The sequence below is a fragment of the Hippopotamus amphibius genome, chromosome 15 (assembly GCF_030028045.1).
Source record: "Hippopotamus amphibius kiboko isolate mHipAmp2 chromosome 15, mHipAmp2.hap2, whole genome shotgun sequence".
Taxonomy (NCBI): domain Eukaryota; kingdom Metazoa; phylum Chordata; class Mammalia; order Artiodactyla; family Hippopotamidae; genus Hippopotamus; species Hippopotamus amphibius.
In genome coordinates, this window is record NC_080200.1 from 52296759 (window position 1) to 52316995 (window position 20237).

The 20237-nt window shown below is 34.7% G+C and overlaps 1 protein-coding gene across 2 annotated transcripts in view; it reads left to right on the forward strand.

The window, feature by feature from the left end:
* CDH12 (cadherin 12) overlaps positions 1-20237 on the forward strand; it is a 251083-nt gene that overhangs the window by 65316 nt on the left and 165530 nt on the right. For both annotated transcript variants that reach the window (XM_057708941.1, XM_057708942.1), the window contains exon 2: positions 6073-6367. In XM_057708941.1, the coding sequence (XP_057564924.1) occupies positions 6073-6367 (295 nt within the window). The remainder of the gene's footprint in view (positions 1-6072; positions 6368-20237) is intronic.

Here is a 20237-nt window from a genome sequence, read left to right on the forward strand (position 1 = left end):
AGATATGAAAAAAGCGAGTAATACAAACAAAAAGATATCTCAAGAAAACTCCGTATGCAAAATGGAAACATAGTAATCATATAGGCATTATATGTTATTTGGCTATGGAACAAAAATACATACATTATTATAATTATCAAAAGAGTGTTAGTGTTTTGTTTTGTTTTATTTTATGTTTTAGCATCAGCTGATGGAGAGGGCTTTGAAGGCTTATTTATTAATCAGGGTTCTCCAGAGAAATAGCCAATAGGATACATATTTATTTATTATCAAGAATTGCCTTGTACAATTACAGAGACTGACAAGTCCCAAGATTTGCAGTCAGTAAGCTGGGGACCCAGGAGGCACATGGTGCAGTTCCATAGCAAAGGCCAACAGGCTCGAATCGGAAGAAATGGTGTTTCATTTCAAGTCTGGAGGTGGAATAAAAACCAGTGTCACAGCTTGAAGGCATTCAGTCAGGAGGAGTTCCTCTTACTCATGGAGGGTCAGATTTTTTGTTCTATTTAGGTCTTCAATTGATTGGGTGATGTCCACCCCCATAAAGGACAACAATCTGCTTTACTTTATTGATTCAAATGGTATTCTAATCCAGGAATAGCCTCACTGATATACCAAGAATAGTCTTTGACCAAATGTCTGGGCATCCTGTGGCCCAGTTAAGCTAATATATAAAATTAACCATTAGAGCTTACTTTCAAAAAAGAGACCAATAAATGAATAAATAAACAGACCAAATTGACAAATCTTTATGCTTAATTCTGCATTACACAGACAGTGGAACTCAGGGGTAAGAAAGGGAAGGAGTTTTAAGGGGGACTGTAAAGGTGTTAATGCTATAGTAGTAAAAAATGGAGAACCACAGTTAGTTACATTCTGTGATTGAATTGAATTCAGATCCAAAGTACACATATACTATTCAGACTAGTGTTTCATTGATAACAAGAAAAATAAATGATATTACAACTCTTTCAGAAAAAAAGAGGTGACCTGGGATTTGCAAGTCAACAAGTATTATTCAAGCTGATAGAGAAATACTACTTATAACATTTATTCATTTAACAAACATTCACATACATGTTTTTCTATAAGAATGCAACAGAAAAAGTTAAGCTGTGGTTTCTCTGGTGAAAGAAATTGAGAAAAGGAGGGTTAAAATTGTGCATTACGTGCTCTTCCATACTCTGATTTCAGCCATTTTAACATAATACTTTGATTAAAATACTTACAATTAACTTACATAGAAGTAATAAACTCATACTTATTGACAAAGCAAATTGTTTATAATATAATCCATCTAAAAAGCAGATTATAAAATAGCATGAGGTATACCATAGTACCTATAGACACACAATCAGTAACGTAGTTTGCAGGTATATATACCAAATCAAATATTTGTTGAACACAATTTTTGATTTTTCAGCAAATACTTTTCAAAATCATATATTTCTCCTCCCAACATCTTCCATGCCCTCCTCATGCCTGGTAACTTCCCCTTATCTGGGCAAATAGCAAATGGAAATAAAATAACTGCTGGATATTGTGATATAAAAAGTATTTTCCATTTTATGTGCACTTTTCAACCCAGAGAAAATAAGAATACATTTCTTTTTTTGTGAAGCAGTTTCTAAAATATAATCAGAGAGATGCTAGTAAACACTTAACGTTAGATTAGCTTTCTCAAAACTTTTAGGCACTGGAATTCAGATTTGCTCACACTCTGAAGTTAGTCCTCAGTATCTTTTTTAAGCCTCTCTTGGCATCTCATTTTCACGCTCCATCTGAGATGACTTGGAAAACGTCAGAAAATAACAACTTCACTTCCACAAAACAACTGCCTGGACAGTGCATATTTCTATATCCACCATTTACAGAACACTGTGTTTCTGGGAGAAATTTTAAGTGTCAATCCTAAAAGATGATATTGTTGGAGTTGGCCGCTTCAGTCAGTAAATATAGTCAGCACCTACTCAGAAACAGCTTTAAAAAGAAAATAATCTGAATGAGAAACATTTCTTGCTGTTATTTTTAAATAGCTATAAAGGAAAATAATTTTATCCTTGTGAAATCATTAACTTGCTGTAGATGGAGCTTAAAGCCCCTGTGTTCAATGGCATCATATGATTGTTCAGAGTTAACACAACCCAAAGGTGAAGCTCAACAAATGACTCCTTTGTAACACTCTCTCCTTCTAAATGCAAATAAGACTAAGAAGTAGCTTCACAATGTAAGGTAACCCCGAGTTGCATTGCTGAAAAATTTAAAAAACCAATTTCATCTGTAGAGATCCAAGTTCTGGAATCATTCAAGGTTCAAAATTTTTTGATTCATAAAAATTATCATATTTTTGGTCTTGAAAATTGTCCTTTTATTTAAATTTACCTGTTTATTGAGGAATTAAACAGGACAGAGCACACACACACACACATTCATCACATCTTTTATGAAAGGATAAACTAAACCCATTCAATTATTCAACTTTCTTGAATGAATGCAATATAGATATTAAAAAATAATTCTGAAGAATTTCAAATTACACTGAAAATGATTATGGTATATTGTTATTGAAAATGTTGATTCATTTCTCATTTTTATATTATATGTATATGTATTTATAGTCAGAGAATATTATATATACATATAAAAGCATTCATAAACATATTTCTATAAGCATATCCTTTCAGATATGTATATATTTATCTGTGAAAACATGTATATATAATGGAAAGTGTACAAAATGATAAAATAAGTTATCTCTAGGTAAGAGGATGATGGGGATTTTTGTGTTAGTTTATAACATTCTCTATTCAAATTATTTTACATATGATGCAAAGAAAACACTGCAATAGCCAACATCAGGCCAACATCATTTATTTAACATTAGAATTGATGTTGCAAAAATACCTATCCTTTTAGCTAGTCACCCATGTACTGGACTCAATCAATACTGAATAACTAATTTTAAACATTGCCTGTCAATGCTGAATACTGTAGGTGATTTTTTTCAAGGTATTATCATACAATGAACTGCTATAACCATTCTAATCCTCTCAAGAATTTTACATTTATCAATCTCATTTTCAGCTCAAATTTTAACATATTTTCACGTATTTTTCTGAAGCTTTAATCTCTACAAAACAACTTTAAATTAGAAGGAAAAGGTAGACACGTAAGGAGTAGCAGCAACTGAATTTAATTTGGATCTTGGATAGAGCTGAAAACACATTTGCTTTTTTTATTCTTACATCGGTTTGAAAAGAAACCAGTTCTGATTTTGGCTAAATGAAGATTTTTTTTGGTAACTCTACTTGTATCACATTGTAAAAACCTACTTTGAATTTTCACTGGCTTCCCACAATACTACCACATGTTCTTTGGAGCCGTTGGCAAAATGGATCCAGTTTATGAAGTCATTGCTTTTGCATTGGGCTTTTGCCTGTCTCATATTTCTAGATAAATTTGAAAGCAAAAGCAATGCTCACTGTGTTGAATATCTTTAATAGTACGGGTGAAATTTGTAATTTGAAATTCCTAAGTTCAAAGAACATTTATCTACAGCTTGATTTTATGCTTGAAACTTCCCATGCTTCATAGCAGTTTATAAAATATTAGGGGGAAAAAACTTCTTCCTGTCATTCATAGTAATTTTCCTTAGACTTGAGTAAAATATACAGAAACTTTTAAAGAAAAATCAAAACCTGGTGCCCACTTATAGTTTTCTCATTGCTTAAATTATATCAATTACCCAGTAGAAATCCTTTGCTTATGCTTTTACACAAACATGCTTTCAGAGCAATTTGAAGTAAATACAAATTAACAAAATGAATATATTCATTTTAATAATGAACATATTAATGTATTCATTAATAACATTAATATGAAGGATGATGTTATTTTACTAAACCTAAAGCAGAATGTTGAATTTAAGAGCAAAGATGTAGCTAAGTTCAGTTTTTGTATTTTCATATTACTAATACTAATACACAGAACACCTATTTGCAAAGGATAATTATATAATTTTAAATATTTTCAAAGCTTTTAGGTTGTGTTGAAACATTAAGAAAAACAACTCATTTTACTCCAAATTTTGCAAGACATCCATGCTTGTGTGAAAATTTTAAAGCATAGCCCAAATGTTATGGTCACTTTAAAAGTTTATTTTTTCTTTGGCCTATCCGTTGATTGGAATGAATTTTTAATATAAAAGTTTGAACATTGAAATCAGGTGACTGTACCTAAATGAATGAGAATAGTTTAAAATATTTTAGATCAGCCTTTGGGTGAAAAATAATATGATTTATTTATCTATTTTTAAATTTATTTTATTGGCTGTGTTTTTTTTTTTTTTTTTTTTTTTGCTGTGCGCAGGCTTTCTTTTATTTTGGTGAGTGGGGGCTACTCTTCGTTGTGGTGCACAGGCTCCTCATTGCCATGCCTCTCTTATTGCAGAGCACGGGTTCTAAGTGCGTGGGCTTCAGTAGTTGCACCACATGGGCTCAATAGTTGTGGCTCACGGGCTTAGTTTCTCTGCAGCATGCAGGATCCTCCTGGAGCAGGGAACGAACCCGTGTCCCCTGTATTGGCAGGTGGATTCTTAACCACTGAGCCACCTAGGAAGCCCCAAGATAATATGATTTGTAAGAACATGTGTCCTTTTTAATTTAAATAGAATATAAATTTATATTATTTATATAACATATATGAGTATACATATTCTTAGAGAATTATACGTAATGAAATATTTATATTATATAATTTATATATATATAAATTTATTCTTGGATAATTTATAGATCTCCAAGACTATGTCCATCTAACATTAATTCTTGGACTCCAAATTGAAAAACATTGACTTACAGTATCACAATAATAATTTTGCTTCTCTTTGGTGCTCTCCTCTATTATATTTATGTCTCTTATTCCATACTGTATTATAGTGAATTACGCATGCATTGAATTTCAAAAGAAATTAGCAGAAATTGAAAACTTCTCTATATTATAATGTTTCAAATATATAGAATGGATTACGGCTAAGCATTTGTCTGTGAATCTGAAAGGATAATCAGTTATTCTACCCATCATTTGGCTGAGTCATATTGAATAACTCATTGAGAACCTGTCTGTTAAAATGAGACACTCCCTCATACATACCTGAAATCAACCTGGTATGCCAAAACTCTCCTCTCCTTTCAAATGAAAAGACTCAGTGTTTTCTGAGTGTTTTTTTTTTTATTTTTCTTTTTTTAGCCATATGTCTCACTGGATTCATGTCATTGATTTCTATCTTCAGGATATTTGGAAGGTTTATGATTTAACATATATGGGCTAATTTATTTTAATACAACAATCATTTAAAATGAAACAATAAGTACACTTAAGAATTGTGCATTTCGTTTTATGAAAATTTTATCCCCCAAAATATATAAAAGAAGTAAATGTTCAAAATAGTTGGATCTATGCATATTGATAGATTTGGGGCTGTACTTCTCTGTAATGCATGGAGAAATAAGATGGATTGGTAGGGGAGTGAATGAAAGGATAGATATGTTATCTATCTATGTGATAAGTCAAAAGCTTACACGATAAGATTGGAAGGTAAACTGAGGAATCTCTGAGATATATTTATATAGGTATATATATGTGTCCACTGTACATTTTTTCAACTTTTTTTGTGTGTTAAAAATGTTTATAATCAAAAATTGGTAAAAAAGAAAATTGGAAAAAGGATAAAAAAATGTAAAATTTAGGTTTAACTTTTCTGATAAAAAATTATACTGCAAGTATGGCTTTTTAACATGGGACCATCCCTTTAATGGTGTTTCTCTCTGTCTCTGTCTCTCTGTCTCTGTCTCTCTCTGTAGTGTGTTAAAAATGTTTACAATCAAAAAAATTGGTGGAAAAAAAGAAAAGGAAAAAGGGAAAAAGGAAAAAAGGACCATAAGATTTTGGTTTAACTTTTCTGATAAAAAATTATACTGCAAGTATGGCTTTTTAACATGAGACCATTCCTTTAATGGTGTCTCTCTCTCTCTCTCTCTCTCTCTCTCTCTCTCTGTCTCTGTCTCCCCAAAGCTCCATTCTGACTTAGATAAGGGAGAGGGCACTGTTAAATACACCCTCTCAGGAGATGGCGCTGGGACCGTTTTTACCATTGACGAAACTACAGGGGACATTCATGCAATAAGGAGCCTGGATAGAGAGGAAAAACCTTTCTACACACTTCGTGCTCAGGCTGTGGACATAGAAACCAGGAAGCCCCTGGAGCCTGAATCAGAATTCATCATCAAAGTGCAGGATATTAATGATAACGAGCCACAGTTTTTGGATGGACCTTACATTGCTAGTGTCCCAGAAATGTCTCCTGTGGGTGAGTAAACAAATCAAAAACTGTCAGATGCAACGAGGCCTTTCCAACATTTATTTTCTGCAGGTTGATGGACATATCTTATTTGTAACCCAGAAGATTATTCCTGCCCTGTAGAGGATACGATTAATTTCATTTACTTTTTCTACTTTTTCTACTCAACTTTTTTTCCTTCCTGCCCTATTTCTAAATGTATGGAGAGATACATAAATATCTAGGGTATAGAACGTTCTTCACTATTTCACAATCTTTGCATTTCCCTGAATTCATGGAATTCCTTTGTACTTTAAGTATATAACTAGCTTTGTACTAAAATTGATTGTCATTACAAATTCAGACGCCTACACAGTGCTGGAGGTAACACCAAATACCAGATAGTAATTCTTGGCTCACAATAAATTATCCAAAGCATGTATTGCATCTGAGTCTGGAAGTGGTTCGGAAAGGGATGTGTTGAGTTCTTTGCAGCTATCCACAGAGACTCCGAGAAAAGGTATTATACCCTTTGTGGCTATAAGTAACCCATAGTACTTAATCCATCAAACTAGGAAGCAAATATCATTATAAATTCATTACTAGAATCAATTTACAATTAGGCTGTGGTAACATCATCATTCTTAATAATTTAAATATAATATAAATGCAACAACTTATATTCACAAAGCCCCATAATATGTATTTTAAGGTCAATGAGTTAAGGCCTCCAGCTTCAATGACAATTTTTAATTATAACTTTTATTCCTTAGTCCCCACTGCCAACTGCTCAATTTATTTCATAGTAACTTCTGGTTTCTAGCACATTTGTAAGATAAAGCTACACATCACATCCAGGTTTCAATTTGAAATTCTCGTATATGAGCCATTGTTACTATTTCCTAAGTTTGACATTTCTCAGAGGACTTCTGCTGCCCCCACAACTATCCCAGACATGCAGAGAAGATTGCACAGACTACCCCGAAGGCAGACACAGGTTAGTGGCTGTAGGAGTTGTCACATGGATTTACTATAAATGCACTTGTGATTGTGTCTGTGACCTTATCAGGCATTCAGAGACCATATTCTCTCCTTGACCTAAGAAATCCGCTCAGGGGAGTTCACTTCGATTTAAAATTTTTGTGTGCATACTCAGAGCTGCAAATCTTTTATTCAGTTTCTGCTACTTTTTTTGTTTTCAACTGCCTCTTTTACGTGGTGCTACGATTGCTAGAGATTTAGAAATACAATTGGGAAGATGTCTTATTAGAAAGTAGTCCTTGAAAATTGGGACAGCTGTTTTTAAAATTGTGCATTGGTTTTACAGGGGGAGAAAAATGAAGATAGTACTTTGAGAAACAGTATGGCTTTTAAGAAGACAATGCAATTCAGTACATAAATACTTTAACCTGGTGCTTACTTCATATAAATTGGAAATAGTTACATGAATTTATCCTTAGTGACTCTTTATTACTGAAACAGCATCCTTAAAACAAACACACATCCCTCTACAGTGTTAGAAAATTCTGTCTTATTAGATAAACAATTAGGTCTTTTGTTGTGCCATTTAGGATAAAGGATAGAGTTGCAGAGCTGAGCCCTTATATAAGGAGTTTGCAGCTAGTGTCTGAAGAGAGAAATAAATCTGAAAAATCAGCAAAGGGTAGGTGAGTGAGAGAACAAAGTGGTCCCAGCTTTGGTACTGGGGTGAGACAGAATTTGTTGTGCCTCCAGGAGTTATCAGAAAGATCTATGGAAGAACAGATATATTAAAATGTTTTGCCATGTACCATTACTGAAAATTCTCATTGGTTATTCAAGAGACCTTAGTAAATACCTAAACTGATTTTCAATGTACCCTTCCTTTTAATTTTTTTTTTTAATAACAGTGGAGTATTTCTTTTGAATGTGGAACCATATCATATGCTATGAGTTCACCCAGGTATTCCTGGACTACATTTACATAATATGTCCTTTTCGAATAAATGCTAAGAAGCATAAACACCACTTACAAATTAAATATTAGAAATTAAATATCTATCATGCACTACTTTTGCTATCCCCCAAATCATGCCTATACACATAAAACCAAAAATACTCATTAAAAGGAGACCCAGTTACATTTGCGGTATTTGTTTTTTGGCTTTAACCGGGCCAATGTAAAGCTAACCAAAACCTGCTGTGCATCCAAAAGTCACATTTATGTCCCTAGAGCACCTGAACTCCATTCCCAAGTACACCCTTCATACCACATGGAAATGCTTTCCTGCTTTGTCCAATGATTATTCTTTTCTCTATTTTCTTTTTCCATATCACTTCTACGCAATTCCTGCCTATGTATCATTTTCCTTGGAATATTCACATAATGTCTAGTCAAGACCAGGTAGAACTGGCTATAACATATGGGACAATATAGCTATCGTGGTAAATCTCACTGTTGGCTTTGTATATCCATGTGTGAGGTGTTCACTAGGAAATAACTGTCCTTTCCCAATAATTGAGAATGTTGCTATTTCATTTTTAATAAAGGACCCAACCAATTTAAAAATGCATATAATAAAATAGCTTATGTTGTAATACAAAAAGTCAAGAAATAGTCTGTTAGGCAAATGTCAATTTTGCAATAATGGATTGTACATGTGAAAACATAATGAATAGTTAAACCTGGAGTGAAAATTAACTAATGTGAAAAGTATAAAAAGCACAACTTTACAAAGGGAAGATGGTGGTGAGCAGGGTAGGAAGAGATTTTAGAGGAAAACCAGTATTTAAGACTTCTAAGACTACGGAATATATTTAGTTCCCGAAAGTTGAAGAAAATTCTAGTGAATCTATGAATTGTTTAGGAGAAAGGTCACTTTGTTACTAACTTGGACTACATCCAATGTGCCATGGAAGTGATGTTCACAGATAAAGTGCTTTTCCTCTGACCCGAGGAAATTACTTAATGATCCAGATATTCCCCAACTCAAAGTTTCTCCTTAGAGACAAATTTGGCCATTATGAATGTGGTCTTAATTCTGTAGGATCGCTAGAGTAACCGTGAATTACAGTAATGTGCCCCCTTTAATATCTGATGATTTTGCATCAGTAGGGTGTGCCGTTTAAGTCACTTTTCCTGGAGTGCTGACAGGTTTAACGTCTTTAAATCCATATTCATAACAGCATTGTCTCCCTCAGTCTGAGCTAAGCCATTTTTTAAGCCACTGATTGGGTTATTTGTTACTAGGTACCTATGACATGTTTTATAGATGTCAATTGTGAAACATAGTTTATGAAGTAAGACCTACCATTTCCCGAGCAATAGTTAAGGACCAGGGGACCTAGTAGAGAGTTGCATTCCCTGTTTTATTTAGCCATTGCAATAACTTCATGCAGTATTGTTTACTATCTGAACTTTATTTTTCTATGAAAACTCCTTTGGATCAGAAAGTAGGGATGTCTCCCAAGCTCTTTAGAACAAAGTTAATTGCAGTCAATTGTACCCTTTCTCTAGGGTTAGTGGTTTCTAAAATTTCTTTGGGTGCTTTAAATTTAGTTTTTAATCTCAGATGAGCTTGTAAAGACTTTGGAAAGCATATTACAATATTGTATTATATTATAATTTGAGAATGGGGGTCCACACTTAAAAAAAAAAAAACCTAAGGAATAAGTATCTCTTATCCACTGAGAAAAATTTAAATAAAATAGGATACACCTAAAGGGAATTACACTGCTGGCTTCATAAAAAATAGATAACATGTACCCCCTTTTTTATGTATTTTGTTTCACATTAAGTTTGAGGATAAATTCCAAGATGAAATTGTTACTGGAGTTTTTGGTAGGTTATTAAACAGAGAATATTCTCTACATGGTCATACTTAATAGTCTAACTCCAAGAAGGAAATAGTGAAGACTGTGACTATAATTAACATTAATTTATTACACAATTATTATTGTTTTTAAACATATATAAATCTCCACACTACTTTGCTTTCACAGAAATGTCATAGAAAAACAAACCACAGGAAATGTGATAAAGCAAATATCTTACCATAGAAGCCAGCCATGGCCACATAAAGCAGCTCACATAGTATAGAACAAACAGGCAAACTATCATTAGTTTCTATCTGTGTCCCATAAGCATAGTCTTTGTTAGGAGACTGGAGAAAGAATGTTGGCTGTTTTCAACAAATAAAGACATTCTCCTCATACAACCAAAATACGTATATTAAAACCAGGAAATTAGCATTAATGCATTCTTGCAATCCAATCCTTAGACTCTGTTCAAGCTTCATCAATTGTCTCCATAGTGTCTTATATAATAAAATGTTCAAGGTCAAAATCACATATTGCATTTAAAGGCCAGATCTCTTTGGTTTCCTTCAATCTGGAATAGTTGCTTGACTTTTCTTGACTTTCACAACTCTAACAGGTTTTTACTGACCAGTTATTTTTTAGAATGTCCCTCATATTGGGTTTGTCTCATGTTTCATCATGTGAAAATTCAGCATACGCATCTTTGTTAGGTATATCACAGAGGAGATGTTGTATTCTTCTTGCTGCATTCTGTCAGGTAGAACATAGTTTTAATTTGTCCTACTACTAATGATGTTTGTTTTTATTACTTTATGAAGGTTGCATATTACTTATCTATTGCTGCATAATATATTGACTAAGAACTTAACAATGTGAAATGACAAGCATTTATTATCCCACAGGAGCACGGATATCCAGGAGGGGCTTAGCTGGGTACCTTTGACTTACGCTCTCTCAAGAAATTACATACAATCTGTTGGCTGGGGCTATGGTCTCATCAAAAGGCTTAACTGAGGGGAGGTAGGAAATTGCTTCCATATTTATTCATATCGTTGTTGGCAGGCTTCAGTCCCTTGCTACATAGGCCTCAGCATAGAACTACCTCATAATAAGGCATCTGCCTGGCTCCAGGCTGAGCTATCTAGGAGAGAGCTACAGAGAGAGAACATCTATGATCAAAGCCACAGCCTACTTATAACCTAATCTTGAAAGTGATAGCCCATCATTTCTGCCATATTCTACTTGTTAGAAGTAAGTACAGTCCATGTTCAGAGAATGGAATTTCACAAGAGCATGAATGCATGGAAGCTGAAATCTCTGAGGGCCCTCTCATAAGCTACCTACCACAGTCCACCCTTTCCCTGAAGATATGTCATACAACATATAATCAGCTCCTTTCTAGGACCCAAAAATCTGTTTTTTTGCATATTGTATTAGTTCAAATTCCAGAAAGTCACCATATAACTCAAGTCCAAGTGCAAATAAGATTCCTTAGACTTATTTCCTCTGGATCAGTAGACCTGTCATGCTAAAGAGACCAGTTGCTTATCCCACATACACCCAACATACAATGGTGAGATAGGCATAGGATAACTTCTATAGATATTTCTGTTAAAAAAGGGGGAAAATGCACAGAATCAAAGAGTTACTGGGCCATGACATTTTTGAAATCTAGCTGGTAAATGCTGAATGCTTTTTGATTAGGTAGAAGGCCTGGGAATATTTGTATACAGCTTTCAGTTCCACTGTCTGGGTTCTTGCTTCTCCATTCTGAATTACCCTTTCTTTTTCATGAAATATAGCATGCTCTTGAAACTAAGCAATGCTCATAGTCGGCTTCCTGCCAATTGAATTCAAAGGGTCTAAAGACCTCTCCTCACTGTACAATCTCTGAGTCTCCTTTTTAAGTCCATTGTTGGGATGTTTCTACATGTAGAACTCTTTTTAAGAACTTCATAGGTAGTATGGCTATCCCAGGAGTCTTCATGGAGTGCACTGAATCAGACAAAAAAAAAAAAAAATCTTCAACATAAATTCTTCTCTCCCTTGGCCCTATTGGAGATTCCTGAAAGATAAAGCCCTTACATGAGTTAGAATCCTTATTGTTTGCTGGAAAGAATCTTTGAGTGACACATACCATTACTCTCTTAAGAGGGAATTTTGTCTGACTAGACGCTAAGCCAATGGGACCGTGCTTGATCTTACTAAGGTCCTAACAAAACATTTTGTAGTCACTCTCATGGCTTTATCTTTTGACCATGATTTCCATGTCCTGGATTTAAGCTTTGCTTTAAAGCCATTTCTTAATTTTAACATTATTTGCCATCTGGAAAGACCAGGAATCTTCACAAGCAGCAAGATCTGGATCCTTTTTGTTTAAAAGTAACTAGGTCCATTTTCCACTGTCCACATAAACATAGGCAACAGTTTTGCTAAGTTTCTGTCAGTGCATAACAATGATGTCTTTTCCTCTAGTTCCCAGTGAGATGTTCTTACTTTGTTGCAAGCCCTCACCTACTGTACCTTCCGAGTGTTGATTCAATAAACAGTGTGTTCAAGGCACTTTGTACTGACATTCTCCTCAAAGCCCACTGCCTGACAGCACAACCATTCCCACATTTAAGTATATGTTATTGGAGCGCCCCACTACCAGGTATGAAATTGGTATTATCTAGTACTATATAACAAATTACCCCATGATTTACAGGTTCAAAATTTGAAATATGTATTATCTCTTGGTTTGTCTGGGACATGGATTTGGGCTCAGTTTATCTGAGTGTCTGTGCTTCAGAATCATGGATTTTGAGTTAAGCCAGCAGTCAGGAATATGGTCTTATCTGAAAATACACCTGTGGGAGGAAGCACTTCCAAGCCACTCATGTGGTTGTTACCTTGACTTGATATCCTTTCACTGCTGCCATATTCTACATATGTGTTAGAATCAACTTGATTAGACAAGGATGCAAATACTGAAGGCAGGCATACTGAGGTCCATCTTAGAGATTGTCTACGTCACATGATGATTCCACTGTAAACTCACTCTTTATCTTTACTATAATTATTACATATTTTGTCAAGAGGTATTTTAAAACTGGAGGAATAACCTAGTTTTCATCACACTTTCAAATTATCCATCTGTTAATTTATGTCTGTGTGGTCTCAAGGCTTCTTATTCTATAAACTGACCCTAAACGATTGTGTCCACGAAAAATTTATCAGTTGATCTAAGAAAGAATTGGAAAATTTTATTTGAGGCAAATTTGAGGATTATAACCTGGGAAGAGGATCTCGGAAAACTCTGAGAACTGTTCTGCACTTTAGAAGACAAGACAGTTCATGTAAGTTTTTTGAGACAGAGGGCTACACATTTACAACATATTATTGACAGTTTATGTAATCCAGATTTAAGTGCCATTGTGGTGGCTCATGTGACCCTTTACAAGATCAAGAAAAAATGTAATCTTTTTTAAAAAATTTTATTTATTTTATTTTTTAAATTTTATTTATTTCTTTATTTATTTATTGGCTGAGTTGGATCTTCGTTGCTGCATGCAGGCTTTCTCTAGTTGCAGCAAGCGGGGGCTACTCTTCGTTGCAGTGTGAGGGGTCCTCGTGGTGGCTTCTCTTGTTGTGGGAGCACGGGCTCTAGGTGTGCAGGCTTCCGTAGTTGCAGCACATGGACTCAATAGTTGTGGCTCACGGGCTCTTGAGCACAACCTCAGTAGTTGTGGCACAGGAGCTTAGTTGCCCCGCGGCATGTGGGATCTTCCCTAACTAGGGCTCGGACCCATGTCCTCTGCATTGGCAGGCAGATTCTCAACCACTGTGCCATCAGGGAATTCCCAGGAATGTAATCTTTTAAGGAGTTGTCTTGTTGGTGCTAGGAGAATGCTGTTCTTTATGGTTGAGCAGGTATTCCTGCTGATGGAGGAGGTTAGGTCTGTGTATAATGCAGATACACATTACACAGTGCGGGGAGAAGGGAGGGCAAGTGGCAGAGAATTTTTACATTTACATTTTTCTTGTCCTGCCATGACACATGAATTTTATTTCATAATTGATATCATTATCTTAATATTGCAATTATTTTAGATTTGGCCAATGAAATCTACTTTAAGCTGATTTTTATGTCCTTTTAACATTGCCCTTAATTAGTTGAATACTCCCTTACTTTCTGGCTCGAAAGTATGTGTGGGACTTGTCTTGTTTGTTTGCTGCTTCAGCCCAGAAGAAAGCTATTTCTCCAAGGAGCTCTCTCCCCACCCTTATAGAGAATAATGTTTAGAAGCCCAAAATCTGGCTGCAGCTTCCTCTTTGTGATTAGAGTATCATTGCTCCCAGACCCTCGCAGTGGGTAGAGCCAAAGAATATATCTATGGACATGTACATACATACTATTTATCTCTACATCCTTCTATATATACTGAAAACCATAATTTTGTACCAATGCCTTCAACTCCAGTCTAACACCACGGTTTATTTCAGGTTTGTTTGTTTATTTGTTTTAATCCTTGTATAATTTATCTTTCTTTTCCAAGAGTGAGAAATCCTGCTCTCATTGTCCTTAATATATTTTCTAATTTGATCAAGCCCAATCTTTCACTGCCACCACCCCTGCAGACCCCTTGCTGGTACCCTGATGACTCCATTCCTACTTTGAAAATCTGCACTGGCTATTTCCACTGTATTGTCTTCTCCACTGTAGATGGAGGTTTTGCTCACCTCATTACAGCTCTAAATCCATACACAAGGCTATATTTCCCACAGAAGGTGACTTCCTCATGCAAATCCATCTCTGAGACCCCTCACCAGCCCTTCTGTGTGAGTGCCATCCTCACTCTGCTCCGGCTTCAGTACCTCGATATGGTCTATTGCAGCACCTCCCTAATTCCTCCAATTGTACATCTCTGCCAGCACGAAAGTCCAGCTAGGCTTCAGGACTGAGTTATTTTAGAAGATAATCAAAGAGGAAATGGCTTTCTTTGATTCTTAAAGGGACTTAGGGTGTTTCTAGAAGGGCTTACCTTTAAGTTTATTTTCCACGTGCATTAACAATCTTGAAATCAGGGGCCCTTCATTCGTTTTGAATTGCCTTCATAATTTATTGAACTTCGTCCAAATTTTGATATGAGAGGCCAAAGATGACCTAGGAAGTAGTTGATAAGGCCAGAAGCCAAAATAAATATACTGGTTTTTGAAAAAAATTTTTTTTCTGTATCGGGCCATATCTTTTCTATTCATAGTCAGCGAAAAAGATTTCTACAGGGAGACAGAGGACAGAACTCTGTTGTAACGTGTTCTAGCCACAGTGTGTGGGCGTTGAACTTGTTAAGAGTCCAAATCCCTGCTATACCATTTCCTAGCTTTGAGGATTTGCATAGGTTGTTTGACCTCATTGTGCTTTGGTTTCCTTTCCTACAAATAAGGAATTAAAAATAACTGATTCCCAGAGGTATAGTGCAAGTAGTAAAGGAGGAAAATGTATGTCTAGCACTGATCCCAATGCCTGAAAAAAAATGCAATCAATAAATGCAGGAGGATGCTGTTAATAATTTGACAATCATTCTTAGGAAACTAGCGGGAGAATGCCTAACTTGTAGACATCCCAGCTAATTATCTTACTCCTTTTTTCTATATCGTCCCTCCCTGTGACACACAAGCTCAATATTTACTACTGTCTTCTGTTGCAACGATGCCAAGTCTATATAAGAACCTAATAGACTTTCTATCCCAATTTACAGTTACTTTGGTGTAGAGTACTCTTTTCTTTTAATGTGTGGCGACAAGCTGTTGATTTGTAAGAAACACCAATTATCAGATGACACTTTTGCTTTGCAATCCGCTGAGTGGCTTTAACACTTTTGATGAAATTGAGCAAGGCCTGGTGATCCCTCCGGTGTCAGCGGCGAAGTGTCCACAGCACACAGCATGACAGAAGCATTTTCAGGGCCATCGGATGTTATGACTGGGTGTTCCAGGAGCGTTTTATCCCTCTGTTTGACTCCTATGTTTTTATTAGTGCTACAGTTGCAAAGGTAACTCTATTGACAGTGTTCGTGTGGCCTGGAGAGACGCATACAAATTGTTTCAGTAGCACCCGGTGTGCCCTGAACCATAAACCGTCCTACACTGATAGCTGCTTTAGCAGCCATGGATCTGCCATAAATGTTACAAATTAACAAGTTCTTTTTTTTTTCTAACCACCAAATGACTCTAAGCATTAAATATATGTTAGTAGAAGCTGCTTCTTGGCCACTGAGTGGTTCAAAACATTAAGCATATTTTCAAAGTGTTACTCTTTTCCCAGCCTCCAAGTGGTTGTAAACATTAAATATGTTTTATAAAAACTGCTTTGCCAGCTACTGGTGGGATAGCTATGAACATCATTTTTCTTTAACGTTGCCTTCCAGCGGTGGTACTGTTTGTTTTTTCCTTATTTGCTCTATTCTATTTACTTTACAAAAGCAGGCAAGAGGCTACCTGGGCCCAATTGTCTCTTGCTTTATGATAAGTGATTATGAGAGAGCAGTGGCACCTGTATAAAAACCCTGCTGGCAATGAAGAGTTCTCTGAGGTTCAATTGCTTGTACTGCCTGTTTCACATAGATGTCAGCTCCGTTTTCCAAAATAATTATTGTTTCTGCTTTCCATGTGCAATGTGTTGAGGTATGAAGATGCATATAAAATAAGCTTGGTATTAAGGAAAATAACTTCAAGCAACCAGACACTGATGAGTTATACTCATTGATCAAGATGAAAATATTCCATCAAAAGAACAGACTCAAAGACAGGCAAAATGACTAGAGTACTAAGTTAATGAGGTCTGTAACCCAAACATGATGAAGGACTAGAAACTGATGTCTGAAAATAACTCAGTGTGACAACAACATACAATTCAAAGACAGTAAAGAGCATGTCACTATATAAAAGTCTATCCAGAAATTAGCCCAGAAAATCTGTTTATTTTAACCAAATTCACAATAAAATAAAAAATGGCACTGATTCAATTGAAAAATATGAATCTGCTCTATTATTCCAGGCAGAGTAATTCATCATCAAGACAAATAATTACTCAGAAAAGCTTTGATTTGTACAGAATCCAAGTGTTTTCCAAATCATGCAATATTCTATTTTGCTAAATGTTTTATTCTATGTGTATGTTCAAAAGATTCATATATTTATGGGAAACCTATTACGTACCAGGCACTTGTGAATTGCAGTTAGAACAGTGAGAAAAACAGACAAAATCTCTACCTTCAGAAAGCTTTCATTCCAAAGGTCTAGGGCAGAGGCAGCAAACTAAACCCTTTGGGCTACCGGCACATCATCTGTTTTGATTGGGATACAGTCACACTTGTTCATTTATGTGTTATCTGTGGCTGCTTTCACACTATAATGGCAGAGTTGGCCACAGAGACCAAATGGCCTGTAAAGACTAAAATATATACAATCTGATCCTCTACAGGAAAATTTCATTGAGCCATGTGTTGGTGGATTGAGTATCAGAGAGGAGGTTAAGATAAGGTCAACATTTTAAATAGATATATGAAGAAGGAAAATGTTTACTGTAGAAAAAAACTTCCTCAAAAAGAAGAAAAAGGAAGAAAGAAAAAAGAAATGGCAGGACCAGAGGGTAAATGAAGGGCAGAAGAGAGTCCCACAGTAACAAGTTACACGTGGCATGAAATTGTACGCTCCCATTTAGTTGGTGCTAAAAGGAATGTTTTGAATTTATTATAATTACATAAGCACTGTCTTAAAGTATTAAAAGTTCATGATAAAGTATTCTTATTTTTCTGCAAAAATGATTTTTATTTCAATTAGAGTAACCATAGTTTTACATTTAAAAATATTAAAACTGAAACTAATAAGTTTGAAAGAAGAGAAACTCTAGATTAGGTTGAAACATTCTTTCCCCACATGACTTCTCAGGATTTTCAAGTTCTTTGCCTCACTGAGATGTAAGTGGCAAAAGGAAAATTGAAAATTACTGAAACCAAATTTGAAAACAACAGCCAGTATTAACAATTACTATCCAGTAAGTGTTAGAGGAAATTTCCTTAGAAAGCAAGGTTGGTGAGTTTATCAAGGTTAGCACTATTTTAATTTCTGACCAAGGAACTGAAATTTGAAAAAAAATCAGAGATTGCAATTGTATAAATGATTTATAAAAACTGATATCAAAATATGGTACAATTTGTTTAATTGTCAATGACACTAGAAGAAAAAGAAACATGTAAATTAAACTGTCAGCCATGTTAATTTTGCCTCTGAGAAACACATTGTAATGGGATAATTTCATGAAATGCTTTGATGGCAAGAAAGTGCCAAATTGTGATTAGCTACTGAACAACTCAAATTAAACAAAAAAGCAATTGGTGGCAGCCTGACTATCGAGAGGTTTTGTTTCATGCCTTTTTCTTCTCTTTTTCCCTTTGTTTAATCAAGTATATGCTGTTTGACAGTGAAATGATTTATTCTTAAAACATTGTTACCATGAGAACTTAGTAGAAACCTCACTATAAGAGGAGAAAACACATTTCCATTTTAAAATCTTTTTAAAAAATTCATTACTATTTCTGAAAAAAAAAGTGTCATCTCCATAGAAGTAGTATTTTTTGTAACTAATATTAAGTCCCTATTTAGCTAAAGGCCTAAGTTAGAAGCAATTTGCACATATTATTATGTTTATATTTCCATAGTCAAATATATTCATTTAGTATCTAAAAATGACTTCTCTTTCATTTTTCTCATTTTGGCCCAGTTAGCCAGAGTGGATATTCTAGAATTTAACAGGATCATGTAAACTGTGCTATCTATATTTCTTATCCTTTTTACTTAAAAAAGTAATAATCTGGTATATACCTAAACTAGCAAAGCATTCCAAACATCAGAAATACCAATGAGATTATAAAGAATTCATTTTTCCAGCAGTGTTAGCTTTGTACAAAAACGTGTTTATAAACAATGTATAGAAATTCTATTTTGTATATTTTTAACTGTGATTTATGTGTCACCTGAATAGTAACAGACCTCCCTGCCCAGTTACTAAGAGCATTATCTTCATATACTTCCCAGTAACAGAAGGAGATCTAGAGCTTCTAAACCAGGGAGAGCTTTTAGAGTTAAATAGTTTTGAGTGTTTTTCCTGCAATAATAAGACTATTATTTTGTATATATCAGAAAAAGGAAAACTTTTAAAGATTATTGTTGGGTCCATATATTTACTTCTGATGAATGCTAGTGGAAAGTATCTTAAAAAGGACTAGTATGACTGACAGGAGCAAGGTTAAAAGAGTGTTTGTAGAACATCGATAAGAAAGGTCGTGATTCTAGAAAGGCAGAATACTATAGGGAAAATAAAATATACCTGGAGTACTGAGATCTGGATCCAAATTTGATGAAGTCTGGGGGAATGTTTAGAAAAGTGTTTCCTTTTTGTAAAGTTTGATGGTACTATTTACCACTACACATTATAAGGATTAAAAGTGATACCATTTGTTAAAAGAAAAAAAGAAAAAAGATAAACCAAAACTAAACTCTGCAAGGATTTTAATATAATGCTAGTAATTTCTTCCTTCCTTCAGCAACTTTTTCTCTTTTGAGATTTTGGGTTTGGATATGACAAGAGTCTTCAATTACATTTTTTTTCCCTATTTTCATCCTTGCAATTGTTCCTGGTAAATCACATAAGAAGGACATTTCTAAAAACATCTCCTTCTAAGAATACATATTTTTTTTTATGAAATACAGTTCATCCAAAGTCTTTGACTAAAGACTCAAAACACAAAAAAATGAGATAGGATGGGTATAAAATATAATAAAATACTGTGTAAAAGTATGTCTACTGGATATTAAAAGTAATGTCTTAGTGGTTCAAATTTATGAAAGTGGATTGAAAAAACACATTTATTTCTTCAAAATACCACTGAAATAACACAACACAATACTTAGAAAATACAACTATAGGAAGCTGGGAAGCATTCCACTAACAGACCAAAGAGCAAGGAATTGCTGAAGGATATAAATTATTTCAAAGAGACTTCTGATTTTGGCCACCATGGAATGATTGTATTAGGCTTGACTTTTCACCATAAACAAT